General features: G+C 43.1%; 1 protein-coding gene across 5 annotated transcripts in view; it reads left to right on the top strand.

Moving 5' to 3' along the window:
* Positions 1-1,836: 1,836 nt before the first annotated feature.
* The window catches only part of SPAG9 (sperm associated antigen 9), a 65,855-nt gene continuing 43,701 nt past the window's right edge, over positions 1,837-23,990 (top strand). For 4 of the 5 annotated variants that reach the window (XM_037406927.1, XM_037406951.1, XM_037406936.1 and 1 more), the window contains exons 1-3: positions 1,837-2,273; positions 8,589-8,709; positions 20,206-20,276. In XM_037406927.1, coding sequence (XP_037262824.1) covers positions 1,968-2,273; positions 8,589-8,709; positions 20,206-20,276 — 498 coding nt within the window. In that variant the 5' untranslated portion in view covers positions 1,837-1,967. The remainder of the gene's footprint in view (positions 2,274-8,588; positions 8,710-20,205; positions 20,277-23,990) is intronic. The other variant, XM_037406961.1, reaches the window with a different exon arrangement.

Raw genomic sequence — 23,990 nt, forward strand, 5'->3', positions numbered from 1 at the left:
AGCAGGGAAACACAGAGAAGTTGCATTTTTTTCTCAGTGGTAACTTTTTCTCAGTGTTTTCTCTCATGAAAGAGAAATATGAAAAACAAAAAATCTTTTCACAGGGATAATTTCCAGTGATTTAAATGAAAACTTCACTTGAGGAGATGTGAGTAGGAAAGTACAGTGTGTCTTTTTTTAAATTATTTTTTTTAGCTACAGCGCTGTAAATTTTGTGGTCATAATTAAAAGGTAAGCAGCTTTTTTTTCCTTTTGCCGTGTTTATAAATAAATTTGTATTTCAACTGTCCGTGCCCTGGCTGCACTATGTAAACTGTCGGCTTGGGAGGATAGTGTCTAAACAGAACTCGTGAGAAATCTGGCACACGGGGCTGGAGTCTTTTCTTTGTCCTTCTTGCACAGACCCACCAGCTTGGTACATAAAAAAGACAACAGGGCATATGCATTTAAAGGACAGTTACTGTCTTAGAATCAGTCCAAATGAGAGAAAACAGAGCACAAATCTCTACTGCTCTCCAGTGGAAATTAATGCAATCACCACAGTTAAAGTTCCATCGCTTCTCAAGCTTTTCCATTTTTTAAAACACTCGTTTCTTTGTTCCCGTAGGGCCGCTGGGCCAGTGGGTTCCCCAGCTCTGCAGGAGAGGCTTTTACTTAATGAAAAACAGGGATTGCCCCAAATACGATGTGTATGACAAAAGTTGCACCAGGGGAGATTTATGTTAGTTATTAGGGAAAATTTCCTGATTTCATGGGAAGGGTGGTGAAGCACTGGAGCAGCTGCCCAGGGAGGCGGCCAAGTCACCATCCCGGAGGGATTCAAACGGTGTGGCGGCAGCGCTGAGGGATGCGGGTCGGCGGTGGACTGGGCAGTGCTGGGCTAACGGTTGCGTTTGATGACCTGGAGGGTCTTTATCGAGCTAAACTGACTCCGGCGCTATGGAACAAATGAGGGATGCGAAGCAACTCTTGGAACTTTTCAACGTCAGTAGATGGGTTCGAGTTTACCTTCGATGCCCAGCATGGCTCACGTTTACTCCCGCGACAAAGGACATGATCTAAAATGGAATGTGCTGTTCCCGATCCCAGGAAAACCGCTCTCCCTCAGCAAGCGCAAGACGCTTTCCAAGTTGCGCTATTGCTGACAAAGCAGCATCTCTGCTGTGTCTGGAGACCTTGGCAGAAATAAAAGCTCTTTTCGCTGTCAGAGAGGAGCCGGCCCATCGACCCCAGCGCGGTCCGGGGGCTGCGCAGCCCCGAGCTCCCGGTTGAGCTCCGTCACCCCCGCATGGATCACCGGCTCCATCGCTGCTGCGGTGGGTGCCATGGGGGAGCCGCCGGCGCTCGGCCGCTCGCCCAGCCGCGGGGTCACGGCGCGCACCCACGCGTGGGGGGTCCCGCGGAGGGGCTCAGCGCTGCCAGCCGCCCCGCTGCCTCAACACAGAGCTCGGGCTCCGCCGCCCCGCTACCAGCACGGTCCAAACCCCGCCGCCCGGTGGGAGCGCCGGCGGCTCCCGGGGGGCACACGGGCACACCCCCGGGGCGGGGCCACCACCGCCCCGCCCGCCGTGAACACGCCCCCGGTGACATCACCCTAGGCCCCGCCCCTCCCGCCGTGCGCCCGCCCCCCCGGTGACATCACCGCCAGTCCCTGCCCCGCCCCTCCCGCCGTGTGCCCGCCCCCCGGTGACATCACCGCCAGTCCCTGTCCCGCCCCTCCCGCCGTGTGCCCGCCCCCCGGTGACATCACCGCCAGGCCCCGCCCCGCCCGCGTGACGCGCGGCCCCGCCCCGGCGCGGCGGGTGAGGTCAGTGCCGTGCGCCGCGGCCGCGCTCCGCCGCCGCCCCCCCCCTCCCCGCCCGGGCTGCAGGCGAGGCCCCGCCGCAGAGGGAGGAGGAGAGGCCGGGAGCGAGCTGCGCCGCTGCCGCCCCGCCGGCCCCCGGGAGGGAAGGCGCTCGCCGGCAACCATGGAGCTGGCGGACGGCGTGGTGTACCAGGAGGACCCCGGCGGCCCCGGCCCCGCCATGATGTCGGAGCGGGTGTCGGGGCTGGCGGGCTCCATCTACCGCGAGTTCGAGCGGCTCATCGGGCGCTACGACGAGGAGGTGGTGGCCGAGCTGATGCCGCTGGTGGTGGCCGTGCTGGAGAACCTGGACTCGGTGTGCGCCCACAGCCAGGAGACCAGCGTGGAGCTGGAGCTGCTGCGGGACGACAACGAGCAGCTCCTCACGCAGTACGAGCGGGAGAAGGCGCTGCGCAAACAGGCCGAGGAGGTGAGGGCGGGCGCCGGGCCCAGGAGCTGAGGCGGGAGCGGGGCCGGTGGAGGGCGGGGGCCCGTTCCCCGGGCGGGCGGCGGCTCCGGCCTTCCCCCGCGGAGGCGGGAGGCGGGGGGGCGCTTCCTGCCCGCGGCGCGGCCGGGCCGCCGGGGGCGGGATGCTTGGGGCGGCCGCAGCCCGCTCCCGCGGGGGTAGGCCCCGGCCGGTCTGAGGGGCCGGGAGCCGCCGGGTGACGAGCTCCGGTGGTGCCGTGTCCCTGGACGGAGGGAGGGCCGGGGGCGCCGCGTCCCTGCCCGGGCCCCGAGGGCTGAGCGCTGGGGCGGGTGGCGGCGGGGCCTCCCCTCGGCCCGGCCGGTGGCCGCCCTCAGGCGCAGCCCCCCGGGTCCCCGGGCCGGCGGGAGCGGGGCGGAGCCGCGCACCCGCTGCGCCTTCCCCGCGGGGGGGGGGGCCGTGCCGCATCCCTTGCAGAGGGCATTTCCCCCCAAAAAACAGCGGGTACACGTTGCAAAAAATACAGAGAATAGGTACTGCCTGCACTGAAGTTCCTCAGAGTTGGGACATAAAAGCTGCAGTCAGCAACAGGTGGTGCAGGCTGCTCGGTGGCGTAAGCTCTTGACTTTGGGATGTTGCTGCAAAAATGGAAATAAAAATCTTAAAGGATTACTTCGAGACAAGTCAGCTCGTGCAGCGTTATTTCCTGCGAGATGGTAAAGCAGCGTGTCAGAAACCAGCTGTGTGGGATAGCCTCCTCCAGCCCATTGTCTCGCCAAACTCCTGGAGGAAATTGGATTGACAGCATTATCAGTAATGGAACAAGCCATCTTACAAGTCTATTTCCAGACATCGTGCCCAGTGCTTATCTCTGTCATTGTGCTTACCTTCTAAATTTTCCAAAAAATCAGACGAATGGTGATGCTGAGATGAAAGCGATATCAACAGCAAAATCTTAATTCGAAAAATATTACCCCATATGAATATTCATAAACGTTATGGTTATAAGTGAATGCAGAATGTTGTCTGCAAATCGTTCCAGGACATGGTTGGTTCGTTATGAAGTAAGGTGGCGTGAATGGTGTCCCCCCAGCTCTTGGGCCAGCAGACGGTTCATCCTTGCAAAACATGTAGTTGTTTTACAAAGCCTTATGGACTTCGGTCTGGGGGCTGTTGCTCTAAAGACTTAATAGCTAGTTCTGACACGACCTGCATGTAAAAGGCTTTTCTAGAAAATGTTTTTATTAAGAGAAGAGGAAGGGGCTGATTAAGTATTTTCTGAACTAATTCATGAGAAAATCAGTCAGGCTTGAAACACAGGCAGCATTTGCCAGATTGAAAGAAGCAGGCCTTGGGCAACAGAACAGAAACCAAAACAATATGATGAAATAGAATATGGTATTAATTGTGGGTATTCAGGAGCTGTACATACCTAACGTTGGTAGCGTACTTTGCTGCAATCTCCATTTCTTTGTGTCACGATAAATTAACTTGAGAGGACCAAGCATTATGCAGTCTAAAAGCTAGTACTCCTGCTGCAGGACAGCTTGCTGATGCTTTCCAACGTGCAGTTAGACCAAAGACCGTATTTTCAATTGTAAGCACAAAGGTCATCTTTTTGTTACGTGCTGAGGTCAGTTGTGCTGTACATATGTTAAAATGTCTGTCAGAGGTACCTCATGAACATACACCATGCTTTACGTGTTTTATTCAGACTTGATGGTTGCAACTGGTTTTTTTGAATGTTGAGATAACCTGATGGGTGCGTATGGTTGAAATGAGAGGAGGGAACATGAATATAGCACTTTTTCTTGGACAAGGAGTTAGTGGCTTGGTGTGTTTCTTTCCTTTCCTTGTGGAGGTTGCTTGTGTAATCTGATAGCGAAGTGGAGAACTTTGAGCTACTAAGTTCAATATTCCGTATCATCTGTTCTGACTGTCCTGAAGAAGTAACATACCTTCTTTTACTTTCTGCTTGCTGTTGTAGGAATTTTTCTTTGCAGAAGTATCTTGATGAATATTAATAGTTTACTGTTTGACTAGGAATCACGTTACACCATTGTCCTGATCTACGTCCTTTATTTCCTGTACTTTAAAAGTGTTACTGAAGAAACGTCTTGAAAGTTGTTGCCTGTGGACTTCGTTAAGGTGACTTTAAAAACAGAAAAATATTATTTCAGAAGTTCTGGGCCTACTTCTCAGTCCTCTAGGTAAACAGTCATGATCTTTTTTGGTCGCTGTGAAGTCACTCGTCTGACTTTTAACGTGGTACATTTTATGTTATATCTAAAGAAATAGAGGAACCAGCTTATTCTGCTGTTCTGCTTACAGTTCTGCATAACCTATCTTCCCACCTAGTGAATGTTAGGCAGCATGCTCTGCCACAAAGAAGTGGGAGAGGAAGAAGGATTTGGGGTTCTGCTATTTTATATGCTGATAAGTTTTACTTCTACAAAAGTATACTGCTCCATACTTGTGTGTGTGGCTAGCGGAGGTGTTTTCTGTGGACTTGAAAACAGGATCAAATCTGCTCCTTTTATCCATGTCAAGCTGTCTAGTGTATCTCTTAGTTTTTTGGCTGTTGGTGGAATTAAACAGTTCTTGAAATCTGGTGTTTGGTACACGTTTGCTACTTTTGCAACCATGAAAAAGGATTTACTGCCATGAAAACTGGTTTAAGTAGTAGTGGCAACTCGATGGCTGCCGCTTCTTGTTGTTCCCAAAGTTAACTTTCTTTCTTGGGGTTGTATGTTAAGTAAACGCTCTGCAGTAAGAGTTTAAATATTTTTAATTTCAGAGAACAAAGTTCAGATCCATTATACAGAAACCTTGCTAAAATGGCGTGGAAGTTACTAAGTTGTTTTCAGTTACATATATTTTTCTCTACCCTAAGTCCAGCTGAACTGGCTTTATAGCTAGTTTTCCCTACCTATTCCAGGAAGAGCACGGCACTGGCTGAAAAGCTGGCATCACTGCAATAAAAGTTACTGAAGGACATGTCATAGGGTAATAAAGACTGCCAAGTAGGTGGAACCCTGGCATCAGATATGCTTAGTATTGCACCTGGATCGTGTGACGGGAACACTAATTTAAAATATAAGGAAATAGAAGATGACATAAATACAGGAAAAAATGTTTCATTTGGCTAGTACTGTATTACAAAGTGATTAAGTATTACATGCGTGAGAGAGGGCTCCAAACGTGTGTGCTGTGCTGCTCCATTGTGTAGTCTGAGTTCGTGTTTATTGTGATCATTATTGCTGTAAATTTTAAGTATATTTAAAATTGATTACATAAAGGCTTCTGAATCTTGTTGGCGAAGTACTTTTTCATAGTTTTTATTGGAGGCCTTTAAAAACAGGTTAGGCAAACGTCTCCCTAAAATGGCATAGTTGATACTGCCTGGAGAAAATGGGGAGGATTAAATGGGAGTTGCCGAACGTAGTTTATGGAGGTATCACAGGCTTGGATTTCAGCAGTAGGCACATGCAGGAGGAGGTATGCATCATATCCTGTGTGTACACCCCATTATATCCTAATCAAAATTAGGATCCAGGCACCAACACTGTGTATCAGAGCGGTGAAAAAAGATGACCTCTTAAGGTCTGCTCGAGTCCTGTCTTCTGTTATCTTCACGGTATTCAGTCCCATTGTTTTAGACTTGCTGGTGTCCTTCAGCTTGTTCTTTAAAAAACAAAAGACACTAAAATATCTTGCTTCTTGTTAGAGTTGTAAGATACGGTTTTGTGGCCTAGGCAGGATGTCAGTTAAAATGGGGAAAGCTAGATTTTTGTCTGCCTTGGTGTTTTGTGTAACCAGTAGCTCGGGTCGAAATAAGGGAATGTCTGGTATCCATATATACGGTGGCTAACGTGTTCCTGCATATGCTGCGGCATTTACATTAAACAATGCAGACGTGCAATATTGGAGTGCATCGTTGATGTAAAAAAATAATTATAAAAGTCTTTTAGTATGTGTGTTCAGCCTATCTTTGGCTGCTGTGGGGGTTTATCTGACTAGTGATTCCATTGTAGTCCTACAGCCTTAGTCAGGACAAGATGATCAATCTCCTGGGGCTCTGCCTGTGTTAATACTGTCACTGGAAGGAGAGGTGAAACCAAATAGAAACATTCAAAGTCTGAAGTACTCTATGATGTTATCAGGTATAGTTTTCAGCAGAGGGAAAAGTGTTACCCAGCTCTCATTACAAAAATGCTTTGAAGAGATGTAACTGAAGTTCTAGCTTTAACAAAATGAAGGTAGACTAGTGGAAGATGACAAAGCCGTTTAATACAAAGCTGGTTTCAATACTTGCAGCTGAAGAACTTGAAGTACAAGATTAGATCCGTCTTTAGTTTTGTGAGTAACGATGACATTGATGGCTTTGAATGGCTCAGTATAATCGTCACTTGCCTTTTCCAAGTTATGAGGCACATCTGACTTTGGGAACTCATCGGAGAAGCAGCTAAACAAAGATGTTACAGTTTTATAATTCTTCTTTCATGTTTTCCCATGTTTAATATAACAAATGATGTTGGTCTTTAGCCCCAGTGCCAAATTTGTGTCAAATTTTGAAGCCTGAAAAGGGTAAGTCTGGTAAGAATAAGCCAGACGTGACTTGAATCTTTAATCTAAAAGGGGCAAAACTCTTGTATCATCTACTACAAGGGAGACATGAAACAAATTTAAAGTTTGAGGGTTTGAGTTTTACATTGACAAATTAATATTCCCAAACTTTGTGTTAAGGGGGTAGAAAGACTTTTGCACATCTGTCTTTTTGAAGTGGGAGAACTGATTTTAAATTGCAGAACCCAAAGCAGTGCTACCTGGGCTGATGTCAGCTCTTTCTCAGTTGTTTCATGATTTAGCTTCAAGCACAGTCATATGAACACCATGCCTAGTCCTGTGATGGCTGTGGAGAGCTTGCCTGAAAGGAACTCTTGTTCTACTTCATACGTTTTGATGCAGTGCTACATCTGAAGTTACTTTTGAGCAAAACTTCTGATGACCCTGCTAAACTGAAGCTCTTTTCATAGGGCTGCAAGTTTCTGCTTTTGTAAAAACTGTAAAAACACATCAGTTAAAACTTAGTAGGAGCTTATTAAATGTTGATGTGTGAGCATTTGAGGTATTTTTCCCCCTAAGTTTTCCTAGCAATATGTAGGAAGAATTTATATTCAAGTCTCACCTATAGCATTCCTGTTTTTAAGTTGCTGCCACCTCTGTCTCTTTGCTTCCGTGTGGTACCCAGCTGCAGCTTGCTTTCTGACTCTTCAGCTGCCTTGGACGTTTGGGTTTTTTTCTTCAGAGGCTTCTGGTATACTTTTCCTTGCCATACCATAAGCCTTCTGTGCAACTTGTGTTTGTGGCCTTGCCTTCTCTTTGCAGTGCAGAGTAGGGAATGCTACGTGACCTAAGACATCTTTGGCTATTAGAAATTTTCTTTGTGCTACCAGTACACATTGAATTTCTTGGGTTTTTGATTAAGAAAAATAGCAAAAAAAACCCCGCTTTAAAAACTGCTGCAACGATGAATTGGTAACATTAGTGTTATAAAATGTAAACACGGATATATGTGTCACAGTGAAAGCCAGAATATTGTCAGAAAAAGTTGGTAAACAAAGGTAGCAGAAGGTGATGACGGTCAGCATAATTGCAGAGCGTCTGTAAATAGTTTTTTAAATAGTTTTTATGCAGTTGACTGATTGTAGGAGATGGTTATTAAGTATTTGATGAAGACTATGAACATTTTGTAACCTGTCAAATGATAACAGAAATTGGGTGGGGATGAAAAGACAGCATGTAATTTTGGTTGACACTATCGCTGGCGAGTCCCGACTGCAGTGGTCTGTACCTCCGTGGCTCACAAGTGAAGATACGCTTCACCCATATTCACTCAAATCTCTGTATTCACATGTGGTGTTGGGAGGCAAGTGTGTGAATTTAGGAAGTAATTAAATAATTCATTTTTATATTAGTCCCAGACAGGCTTTTCTGAAGTAGTTGGCGCTTAGTTGACAGCAATAACACAGAATAACGTAGGTGAGGGATGCTTGACTGATGGACACTGGACTAAAATAGCATCCTTCATGTTTAAGTGTGGGCTGCAGGTCTGTTGTTTTGGAAACCTGCTTGCACCCTTCCTTGCTGTGAAGGGCTGCTGTGTTGTTTCCTACATGCTGCTTGAAGTGCAAGTCTTTTTAAAAATAAATCTAGAAATGACTGTATACCTGTTACTCAGAGAAAGAGCTTTGCTCGGGCTTTTTTAGAAAAAATAATCTGTAATTAATTATTGAGTCTAACTTCACTTTTTCTGTTTAGAAATTCATAGAGTTTGAAGATTCTCAAGAACAAGAGAAAAAGGACTTGCAGACCAGAGTGGAAGCATTAGAATCACAAACTCGACAGCTTGAACTAAAAGCAAAAAATTATGCTGATCAAAGTAAGTGAAATATATTGCATTCCATTTCAGTGATATTGGTGCATTTTAAATTTTGTTCTGCAAAACGATAATACATATGCTAAATATCTGTGCTATCAGATTCCTGTGTTTTGACAGATAACTAGGTTTAACTATTGTGCAAGTTTGTTTTCCTTAGAATTAAGGCAAACAAATTGGGTACAAGCTTGTGACTTGTAATCTGATTCTTCTGGTATTCTACATGTTTTGTTTTCCTTTTAGACCATGCTATTTTCATTTTTAGCAACTTTTTCAGGAGATATTTAGAACTTATTTCCTTGTTAGTGATCATAAAATAAGCTTTAATTTTCTTCCCGTTATTAAACTGTTGTCTGTGTTAAAAATAAATGTATTTGAGTTTATTTAGAAGCACTACTGGGATGAGAATACCATTGATGCTGATTCTCATTAGCTTTTTTATAATTTTTGCTGAATTATTTGTTTCTGAGGCATTTAGTTTTTACAGGAAAAGGGTTAAGGAGGAACACTTCCACTTCTAGAGATGTTCTGTGTAATTTACGAAAACTTGTGTATTTTTTGGAAAAAGATAACAATGATCAGTTTTCCTGAAATACTGGAAGTGATGATGTGAATGCATTGTAGCTTAGACATTCTGCTGGACTGCAGCTTATTGGGGTGCAGTCATTGGCTGAAACTCTATCACCAGTGTTGAGTATAAAGGGTAGAGGAAGAAAAATACTCAGACCCCCACAGAAATCTTCTCATTTCATCCCCCTGCCCCACAATCTTCGATTGAAGATGAAAGACCTATGCTGTTAATGATGAATTAATTTTTTTTTTTTGCTGTGAGTCTGTTTAACATGCAGTGGTTTTGTTTTCACTTAACCTTTTTAGCACAGTGTAGAAATAATGATCAATATGAATTAATGTGAACATTTTGTCAAGCTTCTAAGCTAACGTCTATTGATTTAAGACTAGCATGTCTGTCAGCTTTTATTGCTGTAAAGTAAGACTGTACCAAGCCTGATAAGGTTGAGATAAGTTCAGTTTATAAAAGCAGAGTGGCAGTTGTCAAAATAGCCCCTTTTCATTATTTTCTTCCTTTATTTCTGCTTGGCCACCTTTCTTGTCTATAACACAACAAGTTATAACTCTTTTTCAACTTAAGGTATAATAATCGTCCTGCAAAATTTCCTTTTCAGTGGCCTGAGTGAGTCTAGAGCAGGGTAGAAGTGTTAGTGCATTATGTTAGGATTAACATAAGCAGCATACAGAGCTGAATCTTTCTGAGATTTGAATGCTTTAGAATGCTGTTGGCAGATCTTAGAGGCATGTACTTCTTCAGGTCCATTGCAGTTAAAATCTTCTTGGGATTCTGTGCAGACAGTGACGGAGGAACACCAAGCAGTCTTCTCTAGTGAAAACCAGGATGATTGATTTCCAGGAGTGTGTCGAGTCAAGCTAAGATTGTTAATCGTAAAGTGTATTGTAGAGACTTGTATCAGAAATGCTATGATTCTTGTGAATGGAAGTGTGTGTGTGTTTAAAAGCAGCAGAAGAGGGGAAAAGAAAACATTGGAACAAGAGTTGAGTGGTCTGTTTTGTTTAACAAAGGACACTGTTTCCAGAACGCCTGTGCTCTAAGTCCACAGCCCAAACAGCTTGTTAATGGGAGACCCTGTGCTCTGACAACAAGATTATGGCATCGAGATTGCACCATGCCGTAGAATCATAGAATCATTTAGGTTGGAAAAGACCTTGAAGATTGAGTCCAACCATTATGCCAACACTACCAAGACCACCACTAAATCATGTACCTGAGAGTTGTGTATGTTGTTACTTTTTCTGTTAATACAATAAAAAAATAAAAATAAGTTGCACAAAAAAGAAAAATAATTTGGATTCCTGGCAATGTATGTGGCAGCATATCTGGAGTTTATCGTACAGAAATTATGCTTGCTTATGCTGATGTACATAACACCACTTTATATTGTGTTATGAATCTGTGTAGAATTATTGTTTTGCCTTGAATATTGGACCTTCAAATATATGTATGATTTTAAACTTTTAATTAATTGTGTGTATATATGTGTGTGTGCATATATATCTTAATGATGAAAGTATTTGCCTGAACTCAATTGTTGCAGTAGAACCACTGAGTGTTGGCTAGAACTATTTTTGGAAGAAACAGTGTTGTGGAAAACAATTATAACAACATAAAGTTCTGGTGTTAAAGCATTGACTTTTAAACAGTTCCCATATCTCTTTATTGGAGAAAAATCTTTTGTGATGGCAAAAGTGTGACTTTGAAGAAACAGTAGGGCTGTGTTGAACGTTGGGTTTTGCCTCTGAGTTGGGTTGATACGTTGTCTGGGACAACATGAAAGACTGTTACACAGATTTGATATGCTGCTGATGCAGAGCAAGATCAAAGCGGACATAAGCACAGTTGTTGAACACCTAATGAGTATTATGCAAGTGAACTGGTTTTTTCAGTGCTCTAAATTTCTAGGGTATGAAAACTATACTAGTGTACATACTCTTGAAGTCGTCTGCTGTGTTACCTTGTTTTCTGTTTTATAGGCAAGGCGATTTGTATGTCCTATGATACTTGAAGATACCAGTGTGTCACTTTAATTTACTGGATGCAGCTACAAGTCTTCTAGCTATGGGTTTTTGTTCTCTTCTGCTTGCTCTACTAATGCCTGTGGATCTAAATTAGTCCATGGTATTGCCAACTGTTAACCACATCAACATTCAAAATAGTGGTGGTGTTATCAGTGATAATGGGAATTGCAAATGCCTGGCACAGAGCAAGTAAGCAAACAGAACCTGGCTTTGCTTTTTCTGTGTCAAGAGTACAGAGTCTGAGGTAGCAACATCGGTTTGACATGATTAATGGTTTAAAATAGAAAACAGGTAAGACGTAGTGCCATCCAGTACTTTAACTACAAGACTTTTTGCTTCTTGCAGGCTGCTTGTGCTGTATGCGTTTTTCCTCACATAGTCAAGGCCTTGTGAGAACTTGTGAGAACAAGTTTTGTCCGTTAAAAAGTTTTGACTCATTCTCTTGAACACCCTCCGTTCTGAGCATTTAGTGAAGACTAGTTAGCCCTGGGATAGGGCAGCTCTTGAGTTAGATGGTCGGATTCAGCATGATTGTTATGTGCTTAAACATGCATGCCGGTTAAAACTGCTCCAGAAGCCATGGTTTTGTTATGTCCTGAATTGTGCTTGGTTTTGTTGTCTTAGAGATCATCATGCTAATGAAAAAAGGTATTTCTTTGCACTTAAATTTATCATGTAGGTTTACATTTTTAGCCACCTTTTCAACCAGCTAGGTTGGAACCAATTGGCTGTTTGAAATTAAAGAAGTGAAATAAGAAACTTACTTTGTGTCAACCAGTTACTAAGTTCCTGTGGTTAACTGACAACTTCTCCCTGCATTACAAATTTGAACAGTTACTATCAGCTACCTCCTAGATGAGTGAGCTACTGTACTCTGCTCTTTCAGGAGGAAAAGGGAAGAGGGAGACATGATGGCCTGACCTGGTGGCACTGCTGGGCGGATCGTGAGCCGCAGCAGATGATGAAATCCTGAATGGTGCAGGCAGCTGCACGTTGAGTTGCACTCTTGCGTGATGTATAGCGCTCGGTCCTGGTATTTCGTGGGTTGTGGCGGTTGCCTAAGTCAAGTTTGCTGCCAAAGGGTGGTGCAACACGTTGCATTGTGGGATGTTTTTGTAAACTTTACAACCGCTTAAAGGAGAGCAGAGTAAGGATTTGCAACTTCTATTTGAGTGCAGGAATGTGCTGCAGTGGTGTGGCTCTTTGGCCTGTGATCCATCTCCTCATCTCATTTTGCACTGCTGCTCTTCTCTGTAACTTTTTCCATGGTTTGCCTCTGCCCTCGCGTTGCGTTACCTGTGCAGGGGACAGAGGAGAGATAGCACCTGTGCTCTCAGGGGCCTGTGGGCTTGTGGAAGTTAAAGCAAGTTAAATATTGCAAAGTTCCTGGAGGTTTTTCTAGAGCTGATGTTGGTACAGGCAGAGTTTTTAGAAGCTCTTGCTGTCAGGTTTCTAGCAAATGTTACTGAGTGTGAGCAAGTGTCTCTTTTTAGTCTTACGACTTGACCAGGCTCCGATGGATTGTGTTTTTTCCCAACAGCAGAGGGCACCTCTGAATATTGTGGAGGTGCACCAAGCATGGAAACGGCAGGTTTTCAAACAATAAGTTTTAACACTTAAATTCTTTTCTTTTCCTTTCCTTCCACTTCAGTGATGTGTTTGGTACAATCTTAAACATTTCTTACAAAAACTTGAATATCTCTGACTTGCACATTATTTCAAGTCTTTGCTGTGATGAGACCCCCTAACTCAGCTTGTAATTAGTTTGCAGCGTTAGAATGTTTCAAATTTCAACCTTGAATCTGGAAAAACTAGGCACTTAGAGCTGTTAAAAACCTGTAATAGTGATATACAGCCTGCTTGTCCAGCACAGCTCGCCGAGGGCACCTGATACTGCTTTGGATACTGCTCGGTGTCCAGTTCCCAAAAGAGATGAGTGCCTTTCAGTGCTCACATGATGTGCCACTGAATTCTGTGGGGGCTATGGAGGTTTAATTTATTTCTCCTGCTTGCTTCACTTTTGGGGAATGTCAGTTCTTTTTATGTATCACAGGCTGTAAGTTAATTAAATTTTTTGGAGTAAAAGACAGCTGTAGTGTATTTGGACTTACTACAGGAATGGAACAGCTTTGGAGTATGCCTTCATTCTCAGAGTAACTTATTTCGGAGAGAATCTGAAAAACACTAGGTGTGCATGGTTGAAGTGCTTTCTGATGGAGGTGGTAGGCTGTGGGAGTTGAAAGGTTTGGTTCCTTTTCTGGATTTGCCTAGTGCTAAAGTGCAACCAGGGTAACATACTGCATTTGAGAGGACAACCAAGGCACAGATATATTTTTGTACCTCAGTTTGTCAAACCTTAGCTTTGCAATTTATGCTCAAGTTAGATTATATTTGGGGAAAACTAGATATGTAAAAAAAAAAAACCACCCAGACAAACAAAAATAATCCCCCAGTAAACAAACAACTCTTGCTCTTCTGAGCTGTAAATGTTGTGATACAGCTGTTGGGATGATTGTGTTTCCTGTGTCAGGTGACATTGTGCAGCAATTGCTATTGCTTGCTTTGGGTTTTATTTGGGGTATGAGACAAACATTTTGGCAGCTGACCTAAAAACATGCAGATTTGATTTCCTTGGAAGCTAACCAGAACTGTTGCTTTCACTAGCTTGAAGGGAAAATGCAAGACTGGATTCTTTTGTGAATCTTCTTCAGATGTGATTTGATATTTTATTTTTACCTGAGCTCTCCAAATAGCAGCATTACTGTCATGTACACCCAGGTAGGCAGCTTCTTGATGTGTATATGATCTGACGGCATCCAGTACTGAGATAGACCTGCATAGAGCTGCAGCAGCAATTTAACACAGACCTGTCTAGTGAGCAGGGAGACTCTTAATATGAACTTTGAGCTGTGGAGCTTAACGTTGTTTTGAGATTTGACTTGAGTTGCATATCTGCGTGCATGATGATGTGAATAACTGAACTGGTATGAAATATATCTTGGCAGTGATGCTATTTCTAGGCATGGCTCAACTGGAGTGTTTATGCTAGGGAATACAAGAAAGCTTTTCAATAGATCCTTGAAAGAAGTTGAAATGTTAAGGTTTGTTCAGCGGGCATCTGGATTGTTCCTGCTTTTCAAAGACTGAGAACAGCAGAACTAATCTGATTTCCAGCAAAAAGGGAACAGCTTGACTTCTTGTATTTCTTGATTAACAAATTTGGAGCTTACTGTTTGCCACTCTTTTTCCTCAGTGCAGCTGTTTCTCATCTACATTGGTTTGTTCACAAAGCAGGTTCTCCCACTGCCCTTCCCTGCGTATCATTCACTAAGTGTGAGGAGTCTTTCTATAAAGAGAAATGTGAGCATCAAAGTGTACGGGAAAGGAAGGCTTTGTTTCCAACTAAAGCTTTTCTCAGCTACTTTCATGGCTGCCCGATGCTGTGAAGTTGCAAGAGTCCCTGCTGTGCTGGGCTTGTGCTGTGGGGACCAGGCTCCGCTAGATGGGGCAGAGGGTGCAGGCAGCGTGGGAGATGGCACCGTGTCCTCCTGCAAGGCTGGAGGCTCAAATAAAGTGGAGTGGAAAATTAGAGCAGTGATCGGCCTGCTTTAAACTTGGCTATTAATATACCTGAACAAAAGCGATGAGAGGAGGTTGAAATCCACTGGCATATAATTAACTGCTCATGTACCTTTTTACATTAAGGCAGTATTGTGCTAGTGGTTTAGGTGCTGGAGTTTGTTACAATAATTCTGTTGCTGTAAATGTTGCAGTAATGAAGAAAACTACTTTAAATGTGTTTTACTGTTTAATGTTCCCGAGTTGTCACTTGTTACTGGGCTTGAAAAACAAATCCAGTCTGCTGTAATTTCTCTGTTCGTGCTGACTTTGTGTTGGATTTTCTCAAAAAGTGACTTGCTTCAATAGCGAAATGTAAGCGAAGCATCCCAAAACAGTCAATCAATCAAAACTTTTCTCAGTGAAACACCGTTTTGGCCAGAGACAGGATAAGAAGTTGGTACTAGGTCCACATGATATATAACTTAATTTTGGGTAGCTATTGTCTGTATCATTGTTAATTTTGAATTTCAACCTATGTGAGGGATCCCCTGGCATATGGTTGTCTTTATATTGTATGGTTGTAGCAGAACGGTTAAGGAGGCTTTATTTTTTAAGCTTCGTCAGGTTTTTGGTGATAAATTACAGTGATTTTGTGGGTCTGAGACACAGTGGATACCTGAACAGTCCAGAAGTGTCAGGGATAAGCTGTATGTGTTGATATTTGCTATCAACAGAGCATTCTTGACAGCTGAATTATCTTCCTTTAAGGTGCTCTACTCTTTAAACTGATAATTAGACCTGTAGTTCACAGTAGTAAGAGCTACTTGAAGACATTGGTCTTGTCAAGGAGTTGAATTTATTTCTTGTTTTACAAATCAGTTTTCTGTCCTGCTTATTGCCAGGTCTTGCCACTTTCAGGTTAAATCCTTGTTTGATAGCTTCAGTCCCTGTTTCAATCTGTGGCTGATGTGTGTGCTGTGTAGCAAGTACTTAATACATCATAAGGTCCTACTGGATCATGGGATTGATTACTCTTGATCTATGTCTTAACTTTGGTATGGGTCCTGCTTTTAAGAATGGAGCTGGATGGAGCCTGCAGATAGTCTTAGTGCTAGAAAATGCTCATTAATGAGCTGGATCTCTGTCTTGGCTTGTGTAGCAGGAACTTGTAATTCCTCTTGAAGGCATCGTACTGGTTGATTTGGCATGCTAGCAGGTCTGTTTCTCTTTCTCCCCCTCAGGCTTTTCAGCATTTTGAGGCAGAGGACAACATACAGATGGAGGGTGTTCCAAACTTGGTAAAAGCCATCAGACTTGGGAGGTAAGCTCTGATTTTTGAACAGGCAGGGTGGGCAGCTGTGCTGCCTAATTCTTCATAACGCTGTCAGGAGGCAGAAATTCCAGAGGCTTCTTTCTAGTTTGCTGTAATATTTAATCTCCCATTTTTAGGCTTGATTGGTTTGATTGGAGAGAGAACTGTGGTTGGGATTGGTACTTCAGGTCATTGAAAGTTTTAGAATATTGACAGTGCTGGAGAATGTTGCAGGTAGATCTTGGGCATGCATTTGCCGTGTTGTTCCAGTGGGATGCTTTCCTATCAGCTTAGAAACGCTAGAATATTTGCGTTTTATGCTTCAATTTACCATGCCTGGAGATCTTTAAAATTTTTCTACATAGACTTATAGCTGTGAGTAGTGAAACCTTTTCATGTGTATTGTATTCTGCGCATGTAATACCTTACACAATGTCACCTTGCGGTGTAGTATCTTCTGTGATGTAATGAGGATACAATGGCTTCATAAAGACGATTAAAACAGAGACAATGGATATTTTGCTTTTAGGATGTATGTCATCACACTGATTTTACCATTTACCCATTAAGAATTAGACATGTTAGTTGGAAAAAAAGTCTTAGCCTGAGCTTTTTGTATTGTTACTGAAGTGAAATTGATGGGAACCGTGTCTGGTTGCTACTTTGTGAGCCCAGCATGTGTCAGGCAGTGCCAGTGCCCAGCTCCGTTCCTCCTGGGAGGGTGTTCCTGGGGAGGTGCCAGACTTCCACTCTTCTGTGTGCTGGTGGAGTACAGTGGAACTGGTGACTGTTTGGTTTTAACTGTACTTCTGGGTGCCAGTTTTTAGTTTTCTGTTACTACTGATGGGAGAGAACCTTTAGTAGTGTTTTAATAAGTTTCTCCAAGGTTTGGGGGAAAGAATCTGGTGGTCTTGTTCTGGCTGTTCTTAACTAGGTTCGTTTATCTGCTGTGTTCAGATCCATGGTGACCTCTGATCCTCAGGGAATATCTGATCTTTTCCACAGTGCTTAGTTGGAAAAGAGAAGCCTCCTCTGTTGGTGGTTTTGTTGAGATCTTATCTTTGATGGGAGGCATGTTTGGGGTACATAGATTTCTGATGTTGCGTATCATCCTACTGGTATTGGAAAAGCCTGTTTTGAGGACTGTTAACGTGGCGTCTGTTGAGGGTGTATCAGCTTAAGTGTACATCTGCTTATGACCTGAAACTTCCGGCTGTAGGACTGTCATGTGTTACACAGCTGGAAGTGACTTCCAGAAGAAAATGCTGAATGTCAATTACATTGTCTTCCAGGGCTTTCATTTTTTTTAAACTAATGTATGTAACAAAAATAGTTACCAGATTTAATGGAGATACGCTCCTTGACTAAGCAGTACCCGTATCTACGTTTGTCTTCTATGACTTGATTTGGGGAACTACTTAAAATTGGGCCATAAAAGGTGAAAATGGTGTGCTTTGTTATGGAATGTCAATTGTTAAATCCTAATGGTGGGAAACGCTTTGGTGGATCTCATGAAGGTTATGGACAGCTGCGAAGAAGGGTGTTTCTAACACCTAATGTGGCATTAATCTTGATTCAATGCAGTGTGGCAAGCACCTCTCCCAGAATCCACCAGATAAAATTAATGTCTAGGAGCCAGCACTGGCTGCGGTGTCTAGACACAAGCATACCGAACGATGTTGGGGCACATCACCGTGGTTTCTTTGCAAGTTCCTGGTGATGCCACATGGACCCAGCGTGAAGCAGCAGCGTTTTGCAGGGCAACAGTGTGGGCACGGAGCTGTGGCAGGGCTGCCCACCTCTTGCCAGGTGCTTGGGCACTCTTGTTAGGAGAGGCAGATGGTTTCACCGAATATGAAGCCGATTAGTCATGCACTTAGCACTTGCTGATTTCCAGGCTATTTGTCTGTCCTAAAGCAGGTTTAGTACAGCAGAAAGGTTACCAGGCCCTTGGACTGCGGCAAAGGGAGGGATGCTGAGAAGTGCGGTGCAAAGCCCGGAGCTGGTGGATTCACACGTGAGCTGCCCAGCCACTGTGGGATGTGGGGTGCGCAGCTAAAGCTGGGGAGCTCTGCCTTGGACCTGCTGACTGGTCACTGCTGGGATGTCTCTGATGGTCCGCTGTTGTAAAATGTAATTACTTCTGACTGGAATGACTGTCAGTCTAAGTGGATAAAATTTTGTTTGTCATGTCAAGCTTTGTGACTAAAAATTCTGATGCTTGTTTCTGTAGGCATGTATAACAAGCTTCCATATTACCTCCCTTTAAAGAGAGTAGATTTAGATTAGATATTGGAAAGAAATCCTTCCCTGTGAGGGTGCTGAGGCGCTGGCACGGGCTGCCCGGAGCAGCTGTGGGTGCCCCATCCCTGGCAGGGCTCAAGGCCAGGCTGGACGGGGCTGGGGGCACCCTGGGCTGGTGGGAGGGGGCCCTGCCCGTGGTGAGGGGTGCAACTGGGTGATCTTTAAGGTTCCTTCCAGCCCAAACCATTCTATGATTTAAATGTGTGGGAAGGCTTAAAACATCTGTTAGCTAAAATCAAAAACCTAAAATATTCCATTAGTTAGATATTTGTCCTGCATTGCATCTCAAAAATACATTATTTTTCTTCTGCTGTAAACGCTTGTACATTGCTTGCTGCTCTTTGACCCAAAGAGGTTTTGTTCACGTCGGTACCAGTGCAGAAATGAAAGTGTTCAATCTTGTGTTGGTATAAATACGATTTGATGTAGTACCTTTGGTCAGATACTTGCAGGTGGAATGGAAGAGGTTGTGTCAAGGAACTTAATGTTCTAATAAGAACAAGATTAGATTAGGAGCTAAGAATGTTTACACAGATTGGAGTGAGTAGACTATTACGTATTTTGGTTCCAGCATTTGACTCTGGCAAAGATATATTTTTTTGTTTGAGACATACTTACAATAAAATACTATGCCAAAATACAGATATATGGAGCAAAAAGAAATGGTATATTGATAATTAATTTTCTGAAGGCCCGGTTAGCAATATGAAAATGTGCAAAGGGCAGAGAAGATGCTGGCATTTGTTTTGGATAATGTGTTTGGCAATGAGTCTCTGGAGACGGGGAACTACAAATTTGAAATTTCATAGGGGTATTTAAACAGGGCAAGTGGAGTAAGAGCTCAGTTACAGAACTTGAAACACATGCTTTATGTCACACAAATATTGTCCTCAAAAATAACTAGAAAAAAAATTTGCATCTAAGCAGCAAAAAATAATTTGTTGGAATGGGGAAAAAATAAGTTGGTGAAGAAAGTTCTAAATTGTCTTAGTAGTTCGTGCAAATTAATTGCACAGGTATATTGTGGTTTGTTCCAGATCTTCTCCTCTTAATACAAACTCACTGTCTGAATGAAGTTCTACTAAATCTGTGCCCTGTATTTTAATTTCTTGGAATACCTACAGAAATATTCAAATGTTTTCTTTCCCTGAATCTCAGTGGAATATGAGTGAATGCCAGCAGAATTTTTAATTTTTGTACCACAATATATGACTCGAAGCTGTTTTAAAGAATACCTTGTTTATGTTTGCTCTAGTTAAAACACCTCTGGAAATGGTGTGGTTATGTTCTAGGAAACCAGTGCAGAGCCTTAACTGGAAGTCATAGCTCTCACCCAAGATTCAGTCTAGCAATGTGATGTGGCTTCTGACTCTTCCCATGGTTTCTGTGTGGACATGTGGGACAATCTGGATTAGTGTGGGTAGTAAGGGCTCCTTGAACGTAACGCACTCCTCCCCTCATTGGACTAGCAATCGGCATACTAGCAGTATTTGGGCTGTTTAAGAGGACTGCAAATTGTAAGATTATGCTGCTGGTGGTTTACTTGGGAAGCTCAAGTGGTAAGAGTTTAAAAACAGAAGAACCGACTTGCTATTCACTACCGAGAATACTCTCATCTCTGATCTGGTTGCCTGGTCCTAGGGAAGTCAGTCTCATTTACTAGAGCACTGAATTTAATTTTAATTCTTTTTTTAAAATTTTTCTTCTTCCAGTTAGCAGACTTGAGGAGAGGGAGGCAGAACTCAAGAAAGAATACAATGCACTTCATTCAAGACATACAGAGGTAGGTTGTTATGCCAAGACAAATTCAGAGTATCTGTAAAAATGTAGATCTATGGAAAACTTTGTGTTCTGAAAAGCAGTTGGGAAGATTACTGGATACTTTGGGTTATTCACTGATGCTCGGATGTTTGTATTGCTAATGTTATAACCAGACTTCATTTGGCTATGTGATTTTTCTCATTCACATCTGTATTTCTCCATGTAAGTTTGATGACATGTTTGTCAGTTTTATAGGTTTGTCAGTTATTCAGAGTTGTTGTTTTGTTGTTTTTTTTTTTTAAAAAAAACAAATCAGGAATTTGCTTTTTCATATTTCAAAGGCAATTCTTCAAAGCCCGCTAACAAACTTCAAAGAAATAGAAATGAAATTGCAATCTCAGTACTCTTTCCAGCAGTTTTCTGTGTTGGTTTTACTTGTACTGTTGAAGGAACAAATACCTTCAAAAACTGGCTGCCTACTGAGATACATGATTAAAGGAAGTCCCTGCCATACTTATTGATAGCTGTTCAGAACAGTATTTTCCAATGAAGATGGGACAAGTTTGACTTTGTTAAATTAAATAAATAAGAGCCGTACTTTTGAAGTTGGTTCTGAAGCATAAAGGGACTTGCAACACTTTGGTTTTTAGGAGCAGGCTGTATTTCCCATGCAGGGATGCTTACTGCCTAACTAGTATACTTTAGTGAGGAAATGACTGGGTTCTCTGAGTAATTCTGATTTATCTGAAGTCCCAGTATTGAGCACAGTTCTTCTGCTTACTCTGATACCTTTACCTTTGTTTGAAAGGTCAGATAGCTTGTTTTAGATGACCATTAACAAAGTGGGAAATGCAATACTGAGTCTTCCTAGCTCAAAAAACCACCTGTGGGGAAAGGGAAAGCAAATACAGATGTTGGATTTGGTTACCTTTAATACTTCCTTAGCAATCATAAGATGAGTATGTTGTACTGACAACAGCTGAAAGTGGCTTGGACCCACAACCAACACGTAGCTCTTGCATGCTGTGTGACAAGACTTCTGCAGCTCTTCAATAAAAAGTACTCATGTATTTACTTAAGATCATGTTTGTTACTGAACAGTTGCCTTAGAGTGCTGTGTCTGTTGGAAAATCAAAATTTAAGATGAGAATTGATAAGGCTTAATGCTGCCCACTTAAGTTTTACATCCTTTTGAACTGGACGTACTTCAGAGTACTGTGTGCTTGCAAAGTTTTGGTTTATTTTAGTTAGAACCTATGGGTATCACCACAATAGAAATGGCACAGGTTCTTACTGAATCCTGTTTTGCAGAGTTCAAGATAACTAAATGTATTGGGCACCATTAATTCAATGAAATGCTAATGAAATGTTCTGAATATCTTTTTACGTAGGTTTTGCTCCAAAATGGACAACAGCCTCTGCTGGTTTGATTCCAATTTATTAAATGCTTTTACATCTTAAACTCGCTCTTTGGTGTAGGGAGAGGTGTTTTCTTGGGCTTTATTACTACTGAGGTGACTATGTCCTTTCTTCATAAAGAATTAAGTTGTAATGCAATATGGTATACTCATACCTCTGTGCTCCTAAAATCAGGTCTCATGTCTTCTGTACTCCTTCCTTCCAGCATGTTTACCACTTTCTTTGTTTCTCTAGTCTCAACATTATTTTTTTTTCATTTTTAATGTTTCACCTCTCTCCCTGTGTTCAGCTGTTTCTGACCACTCAAAATACTTAAGGAAATCAGAATGATGAAGAAAAATCCATATTATGTAGCTTCTAAAACCAAACACCTTTAAGTTAGGATATTTCTGCTTTTGTCTACATATGGTTTGGTCTCTGTCTTTAGGTTACAGATGTGCGTAGATGTTACTAGAGGTACACACAATTCTCAGGCCACCAGCGTGCAGCTGCTAAAATACAACAGGGTATTAAAGATAGGGCATGGAGAGTTGGTGGGTAATGGGTTTGTGGGCTGCAAAAGCTTAGGTCTGGGCTGGGAACTAAGGGCAAAGAATAGCTACCAGCAGTATGGTTGGTTGTAGAAGGCTGGGAGCCTTTTTGACAACTGTGTGACTAACCTCAGGAAGCTAACTTAGATATTCCTTATCTTCATCTGTAAAGGCATTTTTGAGCACAATTAGAGAGACCCGTTGTTGCAAAGTACAAAGTCCCTGATGTACCTCGCTTAGTCAAAGACTGTCTCAGGAGGTCAGCATTTTAATGCTGGTGTCTGGTGTGTGTTTAAGACTCAGGGATTGAAATCCCTGGGGACTGGAAGGGACTGTCCGATAACGGTGCCCTTCTTCCCCACCCCCGTTGGGATTTCCTGCTTCCCTTTGTCCCATCAAATTCTAGTGCTTTAGGTCTGTGTAGTAACGACATTTTTTTTCTTTTAATGCAATATTTTGGCAAATGTCCAACCTACTTCAAGTATTTAGTTATCAAGTTTATTGGCTTAAATATTTCTCTCACAATACTTGTTTCAGAAACCTTTCTGACTTTGAAGTTTTTCTAGGAAGGAACACTTCCTTCTGAATCAACTTCACCATTGTCTTTGCAAGTGATCCGTCTTTGGTACCTACTGAAATGGCAATTGTTTTTCTATCAGTTGATCAAATAATGAACAGAATGTTAGAAAGGTGGTTTCTTTTTAAGCTGTAAGGTGTTGGCAGTGATTACCTTGACAGGTGTTGTGTTTAAGATGTGACTCGACTGCATTTTCTGCAATCTCTATTTCTAGTAATTTTTTTCTTTTCTGCCTGTCTTCAGAATTTGCTTCCCTCCACCCCCCCCCTTAGTCTTTAATTCACAGATTAGTATTTTGGACTTGGGTGTCTTTTTCTTCCAGCTCTTGACTTCACTGTCCTCTTTCAGCCCTCCGTGCCTGTGGCTACCTCTTTGCAGGAGATGGTTGCCCCGCAAGCTTGCTGACTCAGCAACTCACAGCAATTTCAACTAAAGGGTTTCAGGCAAAACGGACCAAGACCTACTTAAACTGCTTAAAGCCATGGGAAGTTACACCAGTGATGTGAACCAGAGAACTGAATCCCACACCCGCAGTGAGCATTGTGATGAGTGTGGGGAGTGTTCCTTGGAGCTCAGCCTGCCACCGACAGGGCTCTGCATTGCAGCTCCGGGGCACCAGCATGCCGTAGCAACAAGGTGTCTGCAGCTGCAGAAACAGCAGGGCTGGGTGCAGCTCTGGGAAGAGTATTTAGCCTTCCTCACCCTTCTGTTAAATCAGCCTCTCTCTTTTCTGGCTGCTCTCTGTAGAGTGGGAGATGGGCTAATGGGTGTGAGTGGACTATGCCCCCTTAAGCTTCCTCTCCTGGTAAGTCTGTGCTTGAGCTAACTGGTTTGATTTTCAGTGGATTAGGGTGTGATAACCGGAGCAGTTGAGTTGGCAGACTGGGAGGTGGAGTGCAGCTGAGCGTTTGTCGCAGGTAGTGAAGAGGGTAAACTGTTCAGTCAGAACAGAATGTATGAGTGCAGCCTGAACGTGTTCTTTCATCCATGTTGTGGTCCCCTGCGTAGTTAACATCCTCTGGTCCCTTGTCTTTTCCCTGCTTGCAGTGTATTTTGATCTTGTGCTGATCTTCCTCCCTTGTAATGCTTGTAACAGATGAGCAATAAAGCGTATGCTGGAGTTCCTGATTTTGGACTTCTGGAATCTAACTATGCAAAGTCTTGTTTTCATCTTTCTCTGGCTGTAAAGGACCAGATGCAGGAAGTAATT

Source organism: Falco rusticolus, chromosome 1 (assembly GCF_015220075.1).
Source record: "Falco rusticolus isolate bFalRus1 chromosome 1, bFalRus1.pri, whole genome shotgun sequence".
In the NCBI taxonomy this organism is placed as follows: domain Eukaryota; kingdom Metazoa; phylum Chordata; class Aves; order Falconiformes; family Falconidae; genus Falco; species Falco rusticolus.